At 43.6% G+C, this 18,817-nt stretch overlaps 1 protein-coding gene across 1 annotated transcript in view; it reads right to left on the minus strand.

Annotated features, from left to right (window-relative positions):
• LOC123350391 (zinc finger protein 850-like) overlaps nt 1-18,817 on the minus strand; it is a 586,050-nt gene that overhangs the window by 358,051 nt on the left and 209,182 nt on the right. Inside the window, exon 5 of the mRNA XM_044988962.1 lies at nt 3,926-4,968. Within this exon, the coding sequence (XP_044844897.1) occupies nt 3,926-4,968 (1,043 nt within the window). The remainder of the gene's footprint in view (nt 1-3,925; nt 4,969-18,817) is intronic.

Raw genomic sequence — 18,817 nt, forward strand, 5'->3', positions numbered from 1 at the left:
GTGCTACATGCTGATTGATTATCTCATTAAAGGTTACAGCTGTGTGACAAAGCATCCTCCATAGGCCTGCATGGGAGAAAATCTCTATAAGAACTGAGTAAAAGTAACAAGATGTTGAGTCTGGCTCTGCTGCCACCCTCCAGGAGCATCTGATGTGCATCGGACAAAGGCACCAATGAGCTTTTGTCACACATGCACTGAGCTATACAGTCACACCCTGATAGGCCAGCACAAAAAACAGAGAGAGGAACAATAAGATACTAAAATGACAATGGTTGGAACTCTCCATTTCTCTCTGTCTTTGGACTGATGGGCACTAAGAGCTGTAGCTACAGTTGAGGAACCAGGTGATCGGACAGCTGGCTCAGCCCTCTATACTAGCAGCTTTCTCACATACAAGGAGATGGGTCAAAATTGGAATTGATGTCATGACTTGATTCCCATAGGGGATCAATCTGTCTAAGGCTATGTCTACACTTCAAACACTGGAAATATTCTTCTGACAACCTAACACTGTCTATACCAGGGCTCAAATCATATTAACTCAGTGGAGTGCATTTTTCACACTTCTGTGAGTTGTGGCTATGTTAATATAGCTTTTCAGTATAGACCAGCCTTTAGATGGCTTTTTGATATGAAAGGCAATGGACTTCAGCCTCTTCCTTGATATTGATGGTTGATGACTGCAGCTTTCCTACCTGCTGGACACATCCTGTGACAGATGTCAGGCCTTTCCTTTGCAAATTAAAGAGGTGGGGAAGTCAGTGACTCTTACAGGCTAAGCGGGCAAAACATTTTACAACTTCTCTCCTTGAGTAGTTTTCCTTTTAATAGAAATTGACTTTGAGCTAAGCAAACAAAATTCTATTTGAAACACAAAAAATTAAAATATATCCTGGGTCAATATTCTCTTTATATTCTTTCTCACACACATTCTCTGACCCCAACCTTTGGAGAAAGGTTTTCTACCAGAACTTCTTACACTACAGGTGGTAAATTAAATCAAATTAAATTTTCAAGATTAACCATCATTTCCTGCATGACTAACAAAACAATAAACAAGTCAGCTTTCAGTTTTCCAAAATAATTCAGATTATCACACAATTAGTCTCTTACTCTTTAACCAGTAACTTCAACTATAACTTCATTTTCATTGGTAACAAGAACATATTCAAATATTACAAATTCCTGTAATATATATCCCCATTGCCAACAACTGAAGCTTGGTTCAAATTATGGTTTGTTACAATGTAGGCCCCAACCACTTCTGTGAGTTCATATATCTCTGGTTCATCTGCCATGTCTGTTTGTGGAAGTGATCTCTAATGTGGGCGTGTTTGCATCATGAGGAAAAATACCTCTCTTTTCACATTTTTTAATCTTTCAAAGAAGGAGGAGATAGAGCAGAAGTGCTGTAAATGCATAAAACACAAGAGAAAACTGTCTGGTCTACACTAAAGACATTTATCAGTATAACTATATTGCTCAGGGGTGTGAAAAATCCACACCGCTGAGCTACATAGTTACAAAGCCCTAACCCCCTGTGTAGATAGCGCTACATCAGCAGGAGAGCTTCTCCTGCCAATATAACCACTGCCGCTTGTGGAGGATACTAATAAAGTCAACAGGAGAGATCACTCCCATTGGCTTAGAGCGTCTGTAATAGCATTGATGCAGCTGCGCTAACATCAGCTTTATTGTGTAGCCATAGCTACACCACAGAACATGTGTGTATCCTGAAGTCTAAAATTGTAGCCTGACACATTCGTTATCTCATTAGTTACCATCATTTCTATAGCCTGAAAGTCCTTTTACCCAATCAGGCAGCCAGTTTCAGATCCACGGGGAAGGAATGTCCTATGAAGCATTCTCTCTTTGGATCCAAATGGTGAAGGATGATTGTTCTCAATCGAACCCTGGTATCTTTTGGAAGTGTAATCAGTGACACTGAACTAGGAAGTGGAGTAGTACAAACAATTTTCCTTGGGTCATTGGTCACCATAGCTTCCTTTACTGGAGTGGAAAGCAAGAATTGGGTGTGTACTCTTTAAAGCCCAGTTCTTTTTAAATCTTTGACCTTGGTTAAGATACATTTACAGTTGTCTGAAGTAGAATCCTTTACAAAACCACTCAAAATCTTAGCAGTGGCTTAACAAAACATGCCCAGCTTTTCTTTAATTTGGTGGCACAGTTCCAGTCATGGGACTGGATACAGGCCTGGATCAGAATCTCTGTTAGTTACCAGAGTTGGAGTTTCTAGTCAAGAAGAGCTATTTTTCTGCAGCTATTAGATTTCCAACACTGATTTAATTATATACATATTTTAAGCAACTACAAAGGATAAATTAAACAAAACCCACACTTCTATTTCCTCAACATCTGTGCCATGAAGGACAGCATCTCCCATACCATAGGATTAGCTAGTAGAGACCTTTATGGGGGCTGGGTTACAAATGCTTTGGGAACCAAATACATTGACATTTTGCCTAGTTCAAAATCACTTACCATGGAATACTTTCCCCAGATCATCTGAGACAATACTGACTTAAACAACTGAACTGCACTCTGATCATATGCACTTCCTCCACGTAGTTGGGTTTCTGCTATTATTCACCATTTCTGAGTGGAGATTTTAAATCACCACTGTTTCTTTGTTAGCATGTCCAGTAAATTGGAGAGGTCTCTCCTCTTGACAGAACTGCACCTGAACTTTCTCCATGTCATCATGGAGGGATGGGGAAAATCAAAACTGAAGTGAAAAATGATGACTTTAGCAAATGGTCATTTATCTTAAAGTCTCCAAAAAAATCTGAGCTACATCCTATCAAACTGATCTAATATCCAACTAGGTGACCAAGGAGCCTCTAGGAAAGATAGAAATCCACATCTCAGAGAGATAGAATACATGACAATGAAAGTGTCAAGTGAAACTCCAGAGCAGGTTACATCTGATTATTCAGAATCAGGACAAGAGATTCTCCCATCACATTCTCCTCTGATCCATTCAAACCTGCTTCACTCAGCACTGTCTCAATAGTCAGTTATGTTATTTACAACATTTTTAGTATCCTAGCATCATCATAATGGGGGACAAAACAACCACCTTGTTAGAATTGGCTTTACCAATAGATGGGATTTAAACTCAAAATGATCACATTGTGTTTGGAATCCATTTGAATTTCCCTTCCAGGTCCTTGACACTTTCATCTCCAGTCACAGTGACTCTGTATAGGATTAAAGAAGTCAAAGTATAATCTCTAAGCAACTAAGAACACTTCATCACATGACACTTTGAGACATGGATGGATAGAATGTGATGAAGATAGACTCTGGATAGCTCAGAAAAAAGGTAACAGTTCTGCTGTTATGGGGAAGGAAGGAATCTCTGAGTCACCCCATCTCCTTCCAGTATCACTAGGCTGAAATGACACTTTTTCCTGCCCCTGCTCCTCTTCATTTAAATAATATAATTTGAAAAGGTCCCAATATATCTGCTCTTCAGCACAACCTAGAGCAACGTGAGAAAAACTGGCAATGATGCGATCTGTATCACTGGTGACTCTAACAATAACGTTGCAACAGGAGGAATGGTATAAACATGATGCTCCCTGGCTCCTGATAGGAAGGGCACACTCAAATTACTTATGGGACAATGGAGCTGTTAGAAAGGACAAATGGGTCCACCTCAAAACAGGGCAAACTGAAAAAAGGCCAAAACGGGCCCCTCATCTGGACAAGCTGAGGGATAACGGTGCTGCAAACTGTTCAAACAGCTTTAAAAGTTACTATGTGGTAATCAGCCAAAGTATTACAGAAAAAAAAATATTGATAGCCCTAAAGGTTATCATCATCTTGATCTCCCTTGCAGATTCTCTGAGGGCTAACATGGGCTGAGTGCCAAGAGGTTTTCCTGCACTCACTGCATTCGTAGGGCCTCTCCCCTCTGTGGATTCTCTGATGCCGAATAAGGTGCGAGCTTTGATTAAAGGTTTTCCCACACTCGTGGCATTCATAGGGCCGCTCCCCTGTGTGGATTCTCTGATGGTTAGAAAGGGCTGAGCTGTTAGTGAAGGTTTTCCCACACTCATTGCATTCATAGGGCCTCTGCCCTGTGTGGATTCTCTGATGGTTAGAAAGGGCTGAGCTGTTAGTGAAGGTCTTCCCACACTCACTGCATTGATAGGGCCTCTCCCCTGTGTGGATTCTCTGATGTTTAGAAAGGTCTGAGCTGCTAGTGAAACTTTTCCCACAATCACTGCATTGATAGGGCCTCTCCCCTGTGTGGATTCTCTGATGCATAATAAGGTGAGATCTGTGAATGAAGTTTTTCCCACACTCACTGCATTCATAGGGCCTCTCCCCTGTGTGGATTCTCTGATGCCCAATAAGGTGCGAGCTGTAATTGAAGCTTTTCCCACAGTCACTGCATTCATAGGGCCTCTCCCCTCTATGGATTCTCTGATGTTTAGAAAGGGCTGATCTGTGCGTGAAGTTTTTCCCACACTCACTGCATTCATAGGGCCTCTCCCCAGTGTGGATTCTGTGATGCTCAGAAAGTCCTGATCTGCAAGTGAACCTTTTCCCACACTCACAGCATTCATAGGCCCTCTTCCTGGTGTGGATTCTCTTATGCCTACTAAGGTTTGAGCTGTTAGTGAAGTTTTTCCCACATTCACTACATTCATAGGGCCTTTCCTCTGTGTGGATTCTCTGATGACTATTAAGGTGCGAGCTGCGATTGAAAGTTTTCCCACACTCACTGCATTCATAAGGCCTCTCCCCTGTGTGGATTCTTTGATGAGTAATAAAGTGCGAGCTGTGATTGAAGGTTTTCCCACACTCACTGCATTCATAAGGCCTCTCCCCTGTGTGGATTCTATGATGATTAATAAGGTGCGAGCTGCGATTGAAGGTTTTCCCACACTCACTGCATTCATAGGGCTTCTCCTCTATGTGGATTCTCTGATGCTTTATAAGGGCTGAGTAGTCACATAAGTTTTTTCCACACACAGTGCATGTATTTTTTCTTTTTCCCCTGAGGATTTCCTGCTCTGTTGTGGTTTCTTTGAAATCCTTCTGAGTTCCTCGACAGGAAATACATTTACCCACTTTCTCCCCTGGCTGGTTTCCCTGCTCTCTTTCTGGTCTGTGCTGAATCTCACAGGATTTTTCGTGCTCATGACTCCTGGACACATTCCTTTCCGATCTTTGCGATAATTCTCTGTGTTTATCCACTTGCTCAACATTTTCCTGCTGAGAATTCTGGTCCTCTTTCTCACATACCATTGCATCACCTGCCGTGATAGAGACAGAAACCTTAAACAGGGATAGAAAGTTGAAGACCAAACCAAAACAAGTGCTGGGGAGACGTCAAATAAAAATTAGGAACTGAACTCCCCCAAACAGGAAAGAGGAGGGGATCAATTCGGCCTTCACATCCCATCAAAATTCACATGGGAAAGGGAGGAAGCTACTGCCTAGTGTCTGCTAGAATCTACAGGAAGGCATGAGCTATAGTTACCCTGAGGATATGACCTCTGGTAGCGACAATAATGAACTGAGAGATCTTCCAAGGGATTTGTAGTGGATCCCAGATGTTTCCTTCAGGCACTTACAGATTCTGAGTTGGTTTAATGTTTCCTCACCTATGCAGGGAGCTCTCAGGATCTCTCTTTCCTCTGAACCCTGGAGGTCTGGGACCCATGGCTCTTCTCCTTGTTCCAGCTGGGTGATCACATCAGGTTTGGAAACTGGAAACCCTGCTCAGATGAAAGAAAACAAAGGAGTTCAGTTGATTTCATAAGATTTGGTCATAAAAAAAACATTCTAGTAATTTATCTTCAGTACTTAGTGTGACCTGGTGTGCCTGGGGCAGTCCTCACTGAAAATGCCAATGTCAGGGCAGGCTGAAAAAGGGAGAGCAGATGCTCCAAAAGCTAGCGGTTAACACTGAAGTTAAACTCAATGACCAGACACAAACTGTGCTACTGATCCCCCACGCTGGTTATTGAGAAGCTGAAAAAAGAAATCACACAGCCCCCTTTATTGCATTCCAGTTCTCTGACTCCCAATCAGCACCTAGGTCCAGTACAGTGAGAGGTTATTTAAAAACGCTGCACGCATAGACAAAATGTTCTTCTGACCCCAAAGGTCAGCCACATCACCAGGTCAGTATAGGTTTGACTATTACCCAAAATTCCATCCTTCCAGCCAATGCTTTAGCATCTAAATTAAAAGTTTAGAAAGAAAGAAAGAAAGAAAGAAAGAAAGAAAGAAAGAAAGAAAGAAAGAAAGAAAGAAAGAAAGAAGTTGTTAAATGGGAAAGCAGTCAGATACATTCAGAAATCTATGTATCTGGTTCTTAGCAGTATTGGTGAGTTGCTGGCTTGAAAGTCCATCTGGAACACACCCACATCATTCAGTTCTTTGGTCAAGGCTTCAGTTTGTAGAGAAGTTGCTTCAGACGTAGGAAGAGGGATAAAAGACAAAATCCAGATGACACAGGTGTCCTTTATACTCCTTTTGCCATGTGGCTTGTACTTCCTGTGTCCCAAATACAAGCTTCACAGCACATGGCATGGAAAAGCCTTGGCGTTCTCCTTATACAGGCATACCCCTGCATGTCTTGTGGACTTAATAGGTGTATCCACTTGGTCCTTTCCATGTGCTCATAGTACAGCTGATGACCCTGGATGGGCCATCAAACAGGCTAGGCAGCAGTGATACCAATATATCTGGGGCTGTCACCCAGAAAGACTGCACAAGTCTGGAAATACAGATATACCCTACATATCTATAACTCAAAATACAAAGGTGATACAAAGATAGAAACAAAATTATCATACTTGGAAAATCATGATATTTTCATTGACACCTTACATGGCACATCTAGCATGATTCATTGCAATTTTATATTGGTATTAATAATAACATAATAATATAATAATATAAAGGGTCTCACAATTCCAGACAGTGTCACACTTAAACCAGTGAATTCCCAGGACCAGCTCCCCACGTCCTTGAAGATGCTGAACACTCTGCTTATAATGGATTGAAATACCCACATATCTGCTAGGAACACACATAGACAGATGCTGTGTCAGTTTGTATCCCTATGTTCACTCTTCTAAAAAATTGTGATCAATTTTGTACGTACTATGTGTCAAGTCTGAATCCCCACTCTGTCACTCCGCATGCAGAAAGTGGGGCCTGCAAGTATTCTAAAAAATAATACGTGCCATTCTAGGCTTGTATTAAACTCCGAAGGTTACAGCTTTCCTCTGACCCTGGCTTGGTAAATGCTGCCAGCACCCAAATGAAAAAAAAACCCCAAACCTTGGACCCAGGAAGGAGCACTTGGGATTTCCTCCCTTTGAGGTGCCCTCAAGCCCTTTCACCTCCCCTCTGGGAAAGAGCTGAGAAAGAAAACAAAGGAAATTAGCTGTGGCTACCAGCTAATCAAACAACATGCACAAACCTCTTAAGACACCAAAAATCCAATCCTGTTCTTAAAAGAGGTAAATTTTATTAAAATCAGAAACGAAAACAATACATCTGGAACTTAGGCTTTTTGCGAGATCTTAAAAGAAACAATTAATTTTTGTAAGCACCCGAAATAGCTTTCTTGGGGGTTCAGCTAAAGGTTACAAGCAAAGAAAAGCATCTGGGATAGCACAGAGGAGATCCAAAAGTCAACATAAAAAATAAACCTGATCTGTCTAAACATTCCCTATCCAAATAATTTCTTCTAGGTATGCAAGATGAATTTTCATACCTGCTTCAAGCCATACACAGCATTGCTACTCTGTGTCACCTTCTCCGGAGAATGACAAAGTGAAAGTTACTTTCCCACTTCAAAAAATTCTAGCCTTTCCATTGGCTCCTTGGTCAGGTGTCCACACCTTTTCTTTTTTTTTTTTTTTTTAAACCTGTGAGCTTGTTAACCCTTTACAGGTAAAGCAAGCAGAGAACAGACACCAATAGGGATTTTACAGCTAAGTGGCTGGCTGGGTGTTTAATAAAAGGGAGCTCCCTCCCCTCTCCTTCATTTATCACAGTATGGCTTGTGAGGTATCATTTGAAAAGACAATCTACTGAATATTATCCTTCTGTTAAAATGTGTAGCAACACTGTATGTAAAGTTATCAGATTTTAATGTAGATTACTGAAAATTTGCAACCCTAACCCTAAGTTCCTCAGCAAACAGCAAGGCAAACAGCTGGTCAAATAGACATTTTCCGGCAGGGGGAAGGTGTGATGAGGACATTTACATTTCATCACAGGGACTACTTGAAGCTCCTATCTCCAACAGACAGCCTGGCACCATGACTCAGCTGAGAACTGAAGTTGTTTCTCGTACAAAGGACAATTATAAAAAGGTGAGGAACATGCTTGAGCCTCTTTCTCTCCCCTTTCCCTCTGCTCATGACAATTGCTGAAGAACTGACCTTGGGTGGCAGGGGTGGGTTAGGGGGAGTCCTGGATGAAAGGAAAGCCAGCCCGTCTCAGCATATGTGACAGAAACATTTGCTTTGAATCCATTTTAGCTTGTTAACTTAGACGTTAGTTTGTGTTTTATCTAGCATTTATTTTGTAAACAATTCTGACTTCTATGCCTCATTACCTGTAGTCACTGAAAATCTTTTTTTCCCCAGTAGTTAACAATGTTGTTTTATTGTTTTATCAAATCAGTGTTTTTGGATTAAAGTGTGTTGGAAACTCCATTTGGGATAAAAAGGCTGGTGCCTGTCATGTTCCACTGATAAAATGACAGACTTCACATGAAATTGCGTTGTTCAGTAGTATTCTGGACAGGGCAAGATGCACATTTCTGGGGGAAAGTCTGGGACCAGAGAATTTTCTGGGGTTCTCCAGTGGGGTACTGTAATTCATGAGTGGCTAACTAGCAGCACACAGTACTGTGTTGCTGGGAGCGAGGTACATGCCGGATACTGTGTGTTATCTGCCCAGGAGTGGGTGCTCTCACAGTAAAGCAGTGTAAAAGGTACCCCAGCATAGGCGTGCACACAGGTGTGCCCAGGCACACCCTAATGCAGGGCAGAGCTCTAGGGCAGTGTGTCTGGCTCCACACTGAGGCAAATGCTTGCAGATGCAGACCTGCCTGGCTGTGCCTCCACAGCATGGGGAGAGGGAGCCACAGGTGAGTAAACCCCGGTCATCATCATTACAGGCACAGCAATTCTCTGGATATTTAATTTAAAGGCAAGTAATTTAATCTACTCTTCCTTTCCAGGCAGTTTGTGGCTTTTCCTGTAAGAAAACTTACAATTTCTTTGCAAAAATGTCCAGTTATAGTTTTTCACTTGAAAAGTATATTTTCTGGTTGTTCATAATCTCATTTGTTTTGCTAACTCAGTTTCTTAGGGAATTTTAAAAGTCACTTGAATTGTACCTGTTTTTTTCCATTGGTCCAAAAACCCATGGAAGATGTGCAGATTTTTATTTCTGTGGGCCAAACCACCCTGTGTAGAAATGTAAATGTCAGAGCTAGAGAAGCTTTGCAAGGGTATGGGTCCCTCAGGAAATTGTCCTCAAGTCATTCATTCTTCTGGGCATTCCATTCTATTATTCCGTTGTTAAGATAAGAAAAGGAGCAGACAAACTGAATTATAATGAATGTGCTGATAGCAGTGCAAATACCTCAGACTCCTCGGTTAAGAACTTACATGAAGAAGATAATACCGCCACCAGTTCCAGTGTGTGCAATAAACTGAGTAATGACCAACACAAACAGACTTTGTCTCTTAGTTCAGGTCAGTATAGTTCCTATTCAAAGCCATCAAACATCCCCTCTGATGACCTGGTCTGTGATATTCCAAAAAATAGATAAGGACCTCTAGATAATCGAGACTGGTGTTCTAATCAGCCTACATTAAGCATGTTTTCTAAAAGTGAAATAAGGAATAAACAAAAGTTTTCAGGCCGATTGGTATAAAAAGTATAGGTGGTTAGAATATAGCCAATCAAAGGACGCAGCATTTTGCTTTTACTGCCGTTTCTTCTCCTCTAATGATGCAGCAAACAAAGGTCACGCTGATCCAGCATTTATTGATAAGGGATTCAGAAACTGGCATAGGGCTAACGCATGTTTTAAAAACCAGCAACTGCCAAAATCTCATGTGTTGAGCTGTTCTTCATGGTCAAGTTTTAATGAAGGGACACCTACTGATGTATTGTTGGATGAGGGCAAGCAGGCTTATTTGTCTAAACAAGAAGAACGGTGCCATAACCGAAGTGTAATGGAACGACTGATGGACATTGTTCTGTGTTTGGCGAAAGGTGGGAGACCATTCAGGGGTCACAATGAAAAAGCTGACACTTTTGAGAAAGGTTTATTTCTATATCTTGTCAATATGATCCCGTAATGGCAAAGCATGTGCAACAATCTCCTCAAAATGCCACCTCTGAGTAATTGCATCCAAAATGCTTTATGACACAAAATGACACAATGTTGTGCAACAAAAGATTGTGTCTTCACTAAGTGGAAAAATGGTCTCAATAATTGCCGATGACACTACTGACTATGAACACCATGAACAGATGTCATTGTGGTGTGGTATTTTGACAATGAAAAACATAGTCCAGTTGAACATTTTGTGTCTGTTCAAAGACTATTAACAGCTGATGTTCAGTCTATTTTTGACCAGTTAAATGATGTCTTTGGCATTCTTAAAATTGACTGGTCTTCAGTGATATCTGTCTGTTTCAATGGCGCATCTACTATTCTGGATGCACTGCGGGAGTTCAAATGAAATGTAAAGAAAGAAACAGTGAAATACTCTAGGTACACTGCTATGTGCATTGCTTGAACCTCATCCTAGTAGATGCATGCACTTCAAGTAAACAAAACAGAACTGTCTGATTTTTTTGGTGTTATTCAGACTCTTTATGCCTTCATGGAAGGGAGTCCTGTATAACATGACGTAATGGAGAAGATTTCACAAGAAGTAGGATCCCAGTTGAAGAGTTTGAAGTCCCTGTCAAACACAAGATGGGCATGCAGAGCAGAAGTAGTGGCTGCTGTAAAACAAAACTACTCCATCATTTTACAAGCTTTACAAGAGATTATTGAAACAACTCGCCTTGCTGACACTAAAATAAAAGCCAGGGGCCTTATCCATGAACTAAATTCATTCAAGTTCATCTTTGCCCTTCACATGATGCACCCTATTCTCCAGATGGTGGTAAAAGTGAGCAAGGCTCTTCAGGCTCCAGATGTCAACTTACTTACTGCAATGATAGGGGTGAAAATCTTGTGTAACTCTTTGGCTGTGATGAGAAGTGGCCCAGAATATTTTCAATCTATTTTCAATGACAGTGTGAAAATGTGCATAGAGAATGATGTATCGATTCCTCCAGTTAAGAAGAGAAAAACGTCCACTCGTATTGATGACACATTTGAGTCCCAGCATCACTTTGATACAAAAGAGGAGCAGGAGAGAATAACTTCATTTTACCCTCTCCTAGATTCAATGATTACCAGCAATGACCAGCAATTTGAACAGGACACTTGTAAAATTGTGACTGCAACGGGAAAACTGCTGAGCTTAGACACTGGCAGGGACGATATGAGAATCATTGCCAACAAATGTAAAGTGTCCTTGGATGAGTTGGAAGCTGAAGTCGGATTGCTTCAGGGTTATGACGGATCTGTTCCTAAAGGTAGCACTATGAACACCACCAGACAGTGCCTTGATTGGCTAAAGGAATCGAATCGGTCTTCCATGTTCCAGGCCTTTTACAAAACTATTCAATGCTTTGCAGTCTTACCTGTTACAAGCTGTTCATGTGAAAGAGCCTTTTCGAAACTAGCACATGTAAAAAGCAAACAAAGTAGTATAATGTTCCAACAGCACCTCGACTCACTCATGATTTTGTACATTGAACAAGAATTGGCTTCGTCAGTTAATTACAATTATGTGATTGAGGAATTTAAGTCCATAACACCTGGTGAGCGATATCTCATTCTCTAGGACAGGAAGATGAAGAAACCTTAATTTGTTTTGGTCAATTTGGGTTAGCTCAGGGTTGGCAACCTTTCAGCAGTGGTGTGCCGAGTCTTCATTTATTCACTCTGATTTAAGGTTTTGTGTGCCAGTAATACATTTTAATGTTTTTAGAAGGTCTCTTTCTATAAGTCTATAATATATCACTAAACTATTGTTGTATGTAAAGTAAATAAGGTTTTTAAAATGTTTAAGAAGTTTCATTTAAAATTAAATTAAAATGCAGAGCCCCCCAGGACCGGTGGCCAGGACCCAGGCAGTGTGAGTGCCAATGAAAATCAGCTTGTGTGCCGCCTTCAGCACATGTGCCATAGGTTGCCTACCCCTGGGTTAGCTCATTATCTGGTTAAAGATACAGTCAATTTTCATTATCTTTATCTTTGTATATGCCTGGTTATCACTACAGCAAAAATTTGGTATTTTGTGTCTCATTTTTTAAGTTTGTATTTTTTAAGTAAAGTTTAGTTGTTAATTTAGTTTTAGTTTCTTTAGTTTGTTTGATGAATAAAAATAATGTCCCTTATGACTGAGTATTCAATAAAAGTTTGCCTTAAAAAAAAACCAGAATTGCCTGGGTGCACACCCTAATGAAATGTGCTGCGCATGCCTATGCACCCCAGTCTCAGGAACTGCAGGGACACAGCTGTTCAACAGTCCAGATTGGACTGTGATTAATGTCACAGACACTCAATTTCAAAGAGGCTCCTAAAACACAGAGAAAGTAAATCTATGTCCCAGAAATCGAAGACTCCAGAGGGCAAGTCTCCCTGGCACTGCTTCTTGCTGACAGAGGTACAGAGACAAAGAGATTCCTGGGGAAGCTGGGAACAGGAAGCATGGGCTGGTGGGGTTCAGTGGAGAAAGGGAACAGGAAGGGCAGGGATATTACAGAATGCAGGATCTCAGCAGTACTAGATGTCAGGATAGCATATAGTGTAGCCCATTGGAAAACATAATCCCAACTACACATACAAAATGATGGGGTCTAAATTAATTGTTTCCACTGAAGAGAAGGATCTTGGAGTCACTGTGGACAGTTCTCTGAAAATGTCCACTCAATGTGCAGTGGCAGGCAAAAAGCAAACAGAATGTTGGGAATCATTAAGAGACAGATAGATAATAAGACAGAAAATATATTGCCTCGATATAAATCCATGGTGTCATAAACAGATAGTTAAGGGTTAAAGTCTCTTTTACCTGTAAAGGGTTAACAAGCTCAGAAACCTGATGAACACCTGACCAGAGGACCAATCAAGGGACAGGATAATTTAAAATCTCTGTGGAGGGAAGTCTTTGTCTGTGTCCTTTGTTTTGGATTGAGTCTCTTTTTGGATTTAAGAGAGACCAGTCATATCCTTCAAGTTCTCCAAGTTTCCTGAAATAGCCTCTTCTATTCAATATAGTGAGTATTAGTTAAAAAGGTGGATTAGTCTTTTGAGTTACTTTCTGTATTTGCAATTGTGTGTTTGCTGGATAAATTCTTTATTCCTGTTTGCTGTTACTTTGATTATTCTGAGGAGGAGGGAGGGGGGAAGACTCTCCAGGTTTATAAGTCAGACCCTGTGATATTTTCCATCCTGGTAATACAGAGATAGTGTACTTTCTTTCTTTCTTTAATAAAATCTTTTCTTTTTTAGAACTTGATTGATTTCTTTCCTTGTTTGGATTTTCAGGGGAAGGGGAGGGGGGAAAAGTAAATCCCTCTTTGTTTTATTCAAGGAGTTTGAATCAAGGTATTTTTCCCAAGGACTAAGGGAAGGGGAGGGGGAAAAGTGAATCCCTCTTTGTTTTATTCAAGGAGTTTGAATCAAGGTCTCTCTCCCAAGGACAAGGGGAGGGGGAAATGGATTATTTCCCTTTGTGCTGAGATTCAAGGTGTTTGGATCTGTGTTCCCCAGGAAAAGTTTTTGGGGGAACAGGGAGTGTGTCAGATACTTAAAACTTGACTGGTGGCAGCGAGAACCAGATCTAAACTAGGATTTTAGTTTAGAGGAGTCCATGCAGGTCCCCATCTTGTGAACGCTAAAGTTCAAAGTGGGGAATAAACCTATGACACATGGTATGCCCACATCTTGAATACTGCATGCAGATGTCATCACCCCATCTCAAAAAAAATATATTGGAATTGGAAACAGTCCAGAAAAGGGCAAAAAAATTATTAGGGGTATGGAACAGCTTCTATATGAGGAGAGATTAAAAAGCCTGGGACTTTTCAGTTTGGAAAAGAGACGAAGGGGGTATGAGAGAGGTCTATAAAATCATGACTGGCATGGAGAAAGTAAATAAGGAAGTGTTATTTACTCCTTTTCATAACACAAGGAGTAGGAATCACCCAATGAAATTAATAGGCAGCAGGTTTAAAACAAACAAAAGGAAGTATTTCTTCACACAATGCACAGTCAACCTGTGGAATGGGTGACGGGATGGATCACTTGATGATTACCTGTTCTTTTCATTCCCTCTGGGGCACCTGGCATTTGTACCCCACTCTAGCTCCCTAGCTGCCTCCATCACTGAGCTATGTAAGAAGGGGAAGCCAGGTGTGGTGGTCTGGACCGAGCAGTGCCAGAGGGCTCTCTGTGCGCTGAAGGAGGCTCTTACCCAGGGCTTGGTAAATCTGGTAAACCCGGACATTGTCAAGCCCTTTACAGTGTTCACCGACGCCTCAGATGCAGGGCTGGGTGCAGTGCTGATGCAGGCCGATGCTAAGGGGGAGAGACACCCCATCGGGTACCTGAGCAAGCTGCTGCCCCGGGAGCAGAACTGTCTGGCCATAGAGAAGAAATGCCTGGCCATGGAGCAGGCCCTTAAAAAGCTGCAGCCATATCTATTTGGGCAGCACTTTGCTGTGTATACTAACCGCTCTGCCCTGACATGGCTGCATCAGATGAAAGGGGCTGATGCCAAGCTGTCACCTGGTCAGAGGGTGGCCAATGTCAAGATGGGGGCACTTAACCAGGAAAGCCCGAATCACAGCCCTCCAGACTGGAGCGCTGGGAGAAGACCCGATCCTAGTTTGAACCCCAGGGGTTGTGGGGTGGCAAAAGGGCACAGGCCACATAAACCTTCCCACCTGCAGCCTACAAGTGCCATCAAGCACAACTGACGTGGGCATGAAACTAGAAGGGCCTGGTGTAACTCTCACCAAGGAATGGGAGAGATGCTGGGGCATCCATGGGAACGTTGGTGGGTTCCAACTTCCCCAGGTCACCGGCTAAAGTGACCCTGCTCAGTTCGGTCTCGAATGGGGGGAAAGAGATGTGAGAAGTGGGAATGCTCTTAATGGTTTCTCTGAATACTGTGTGGGTGCCTCAGTTTCCCCTATGCATTTCTTAAGTGTCTAGGTGGTAGGATAACGGCATGTGATTGTTGCAGAGCCCTGGAGGGACAGGGGTCTGTACAGAGAATGGCCGACACCCTGTCTCCTCGCAGCTGATGGCCTGGGCCCCTCCCCCGCAAGGTGCTAACTAAAGGTGTTGGAGAACAAAGAGAGCAGGTGGTCTCCTGGCCCAGGAAAGAGAGAAAGGCAAGAGGAGGGGCTGGAAGGAATTTCAGTTTGGAGCTGGCTGGGTAAATGGAGGGAAGCCAGAACTTGGTCTGGCTCCCTGCCCCCCAAGATGAACCTGACTATGGGGTCCTGGTCTCTGTACCTACAAATTCTGTTTTAGACCATGTTCCTGTCACCTAATAAACCTTCTGTTTTACTGGCTGGCTGGGACTCACGGTGAATCGCAGGAAGTGGGGGTGCAGGGCCCTGACTCCCCCACACCCTCACCCTAAATAGGACCTCCTATACCCCCCCAACATTCCCACCTGTACCCCTCGCACCAAACGGGAGCTGCCCCAGATAAGCGCTCCACACCCCAACCATCTGCCCAAACCCTGAGCCCCCTCCTGCATCCTAACACCTGGCCAGACCCTGCATCCAACCTCCAGCCTGCTCCTGCACCCTAACTCCCTCCCAGACTCTGCACCCCCCAGCCCTGAGCCCCCTCCCACACCATAAATCCTGGCCAGACCCCGCAACAATGTTTTTTACATTTTTTTTTTTAATAAAGGGCTCTTATCCAAAGCGCTTTACAATAGTTAGCTAACAGTACAAACAATATTTGGAAAGATCATTAAGTGGTGTATCAAGACCCTCAGTGATTTTCAAGTGCTCTGTGGAAAAATAAATTAGACTACAGAAACAACCAAGGTACCTCACTTTATTTTCATTTACTTCCTATTACTTATAGGGGAGGATGAAGGAAAAAAGAATGAAAAATGGAGGGGCGGGGGGGAGATAAGAAAGAACGTTATTTTTCTTGGCTGGGTCCCAAGGAGGGGCCCTAAAAATGAAGTTGAGCACAGGGCCCCACTAATGCTAAATCCGCACTGAGCTTCCTTCTCTGGATACCCCCAGCCAGCATTCAAGGACACACAGAGTGTCTCTGTGATAAGTAACCCTGGACCAGCAGCTCTGACTCCAGTAGCCTGCTGGTTACACCTCAAGCATAATTATGGTCTGGGTGGAGTAGGGTCACTGAGAGAAGGGAAGGGGTAGGAAGCTTCTGTTGGTTATGCTGCACATAACCCTCAGTTTTACTTGAGCAAACAGGAGATATTTGACACTGTGCAATACAGGTTCTGTGCTCTGTCTCCAAAGTGTTCTGCAGCAGGGGAGGGTCCCTGGCAATGCGTGTGTCACTGGCATATTGGGGTGATGCTGAAACAGGGCAGAGTAGAGGTGGCATTGTGGAGCTGGAATAAATATGATCTTTTTTCTCCCCTTCCAAGAACCAAGGGGACAGGAACCCTTACCCAGTGAGGTCACATTCTCATAGTTCTCCTGCATGATGTCTCTGTAGAGGGCTCTCTGAGTGGGGTCCAGCAGAGCCCACTCTTCCCTGGTGAAATACACAGCCACCTCCTCGAAGGTCACCGGCCCCTGAAAGAGCAAGAGCCCAACACTCGGTACCTGCTGCCCCAGTCACAGCCCCACTATTTGTGGGGGAGAGGAGCCAATCAAAGGGAAGCTCTGGGTGGATCCCACTCAACAGAGTCCCAACCTCACCCTGCTCAGAGCATCCAGGAAACACCAGAGTGAAGGGACGAAGAGAGAGCCACTCCACTCTCCCAGCAGATCCATCACACACCTACTAGCCACAGACTGATACAGCAGAGGGAGGCCCTAACAGGGTCCAGGGAGAGATCCCTGGTAGGAACCCCAACACCTCCTCATTGTGAGGAGCTGGAGATGAAGGGAACGGAATCTCCCCTAAACCTGACTAGTGGGTGCCCCCTTCATATCTCACAGCAGCTGCTGGTTAGTTGGGTCAGGCTCCAGCACTATGAGTCTGGTCAGTTAACCCAGCCCCATGTATCTGGGTTATTTTCTGCTCCACAAACTAGAGCATTTCCTCCGCCGAACCTCATGGGTCTGTTCCTAGAATCTAGGCCCCTTATTAAACAACTCCCAGCAGGTTTGTCACACCCTGTTCCCCTCCCTTTCTCCACCCTGTGAATTTCCTGCAAACCAGACTACAACCTCCAAACCAGACTGTGCAAACCTTCCCATCTCTGGTGTATTTGCTGTCCCTTTCCCCCAACAGGAACCCACCAACCCCCCCTCAAAAAAATAATCCCTACCTGAGCCGGCTCCACTGCAGCCATTTCTCTTCCCTGTGTCATGGGAGGATCAGATGAGTTGAAGCAAAACATGGATGTCATTCTCCAGCCCTGGTAGGGTGAAACGGGCACTTTGTGGGAGTTTCAGAACAGGCTTTAGTTAATTTCACAGCAGAATTCCCCCAGGCTCTTTCCCTGCAGAGACACATCCTAGATTCTGCCATGCTGGGAAAATGCTTGATCTCTTTATTACAGTGTAGACCTGGCCCCTCCTGCCAGGTTAAGCCCACAGAGAGATTTTTCACCTCCCTTCTCCCTCCCCTCACCCCATAACAAAGTCTCTGAACACAAGGCTAGAAAAGAGCAGAACCAAAGGAGTCACTGTGGGGGATTCCCTCGGACACTGACCCCACAGCAGCCACACCCCAGCAGGAGAGATATGGAGTCAGGAACTGGGTTTTCCTCTGTCTGATCCTTTTCTTGTTCATTGGAAAGTGATTCTGCCCAGGGATGCAGCAATACATGTGTCTGGGTGGATTAGAGAGCTGGAAATCTCTCCCCCCACTCATTTCTCCTACTGCCCCTTTCAGTCTCTCCTTCCCTTGTCCTCTCTCCTTGCCCCTCTGGCTGGGAAAGTCCCATTCCTGGGGGCTTTGCTCTCCCATGGCTGGATTTTCTCCCGGCAATTGCTAATGGGAGGAGAAATGAGGGGGGGCTGTTTATGCAGAGTCACTTTCTTGCCAGTCCCCAGCACTTTGTCTGAGGTCTTTCAGTTACCTGGAGACTCTGGCTCAGAATTTAGTATTAACAGGGCCCAGGGCTGCCCTAGGGGGCTAGTACCAGCTGGAGAAAGTCATCCCCTGGCCCAGGCAGAGAAGAAGCTTTAATTAAGGTCACTGCCCAGCACAGAGCCCCCGCTGGGGGAGCAGCAGCAGCTAAGCCTGGTCTCCCAGATCACAATGGAGGCTGCAATATCTGACCCAAGAAGCTGAACCCCAATATCCTGAGCAGAGAGGGACAGAGCGTTTGAGCAGCTTCCCTCCTTTAGCTCTCTGGGGAGAGCAGCTAATGAGAGCCCCTCCTCACAGGGAGAACTGCTGATCTCATTTGACCCACTGTCCTTCTGAAGTCACTCCTTGTCTTTCCATACAGTGACTCTGGATTAACAATGGTCTCAATGA

The sequence above is a fragment of the Mauremys mutica genome, chromosome 15, assembly GCF_020497125.1.
Source record: "Mauremys mutica isolate MM-2020 ecotype Southern chromosome 15, ASM2049712v1, whole genome shotgun sequence".
NCBI classification, from domain to species: Eukaryota; Metazoa; Chordata; order Testudines; family Geoemydidae; genus Mauremys; species Mauremys mutica.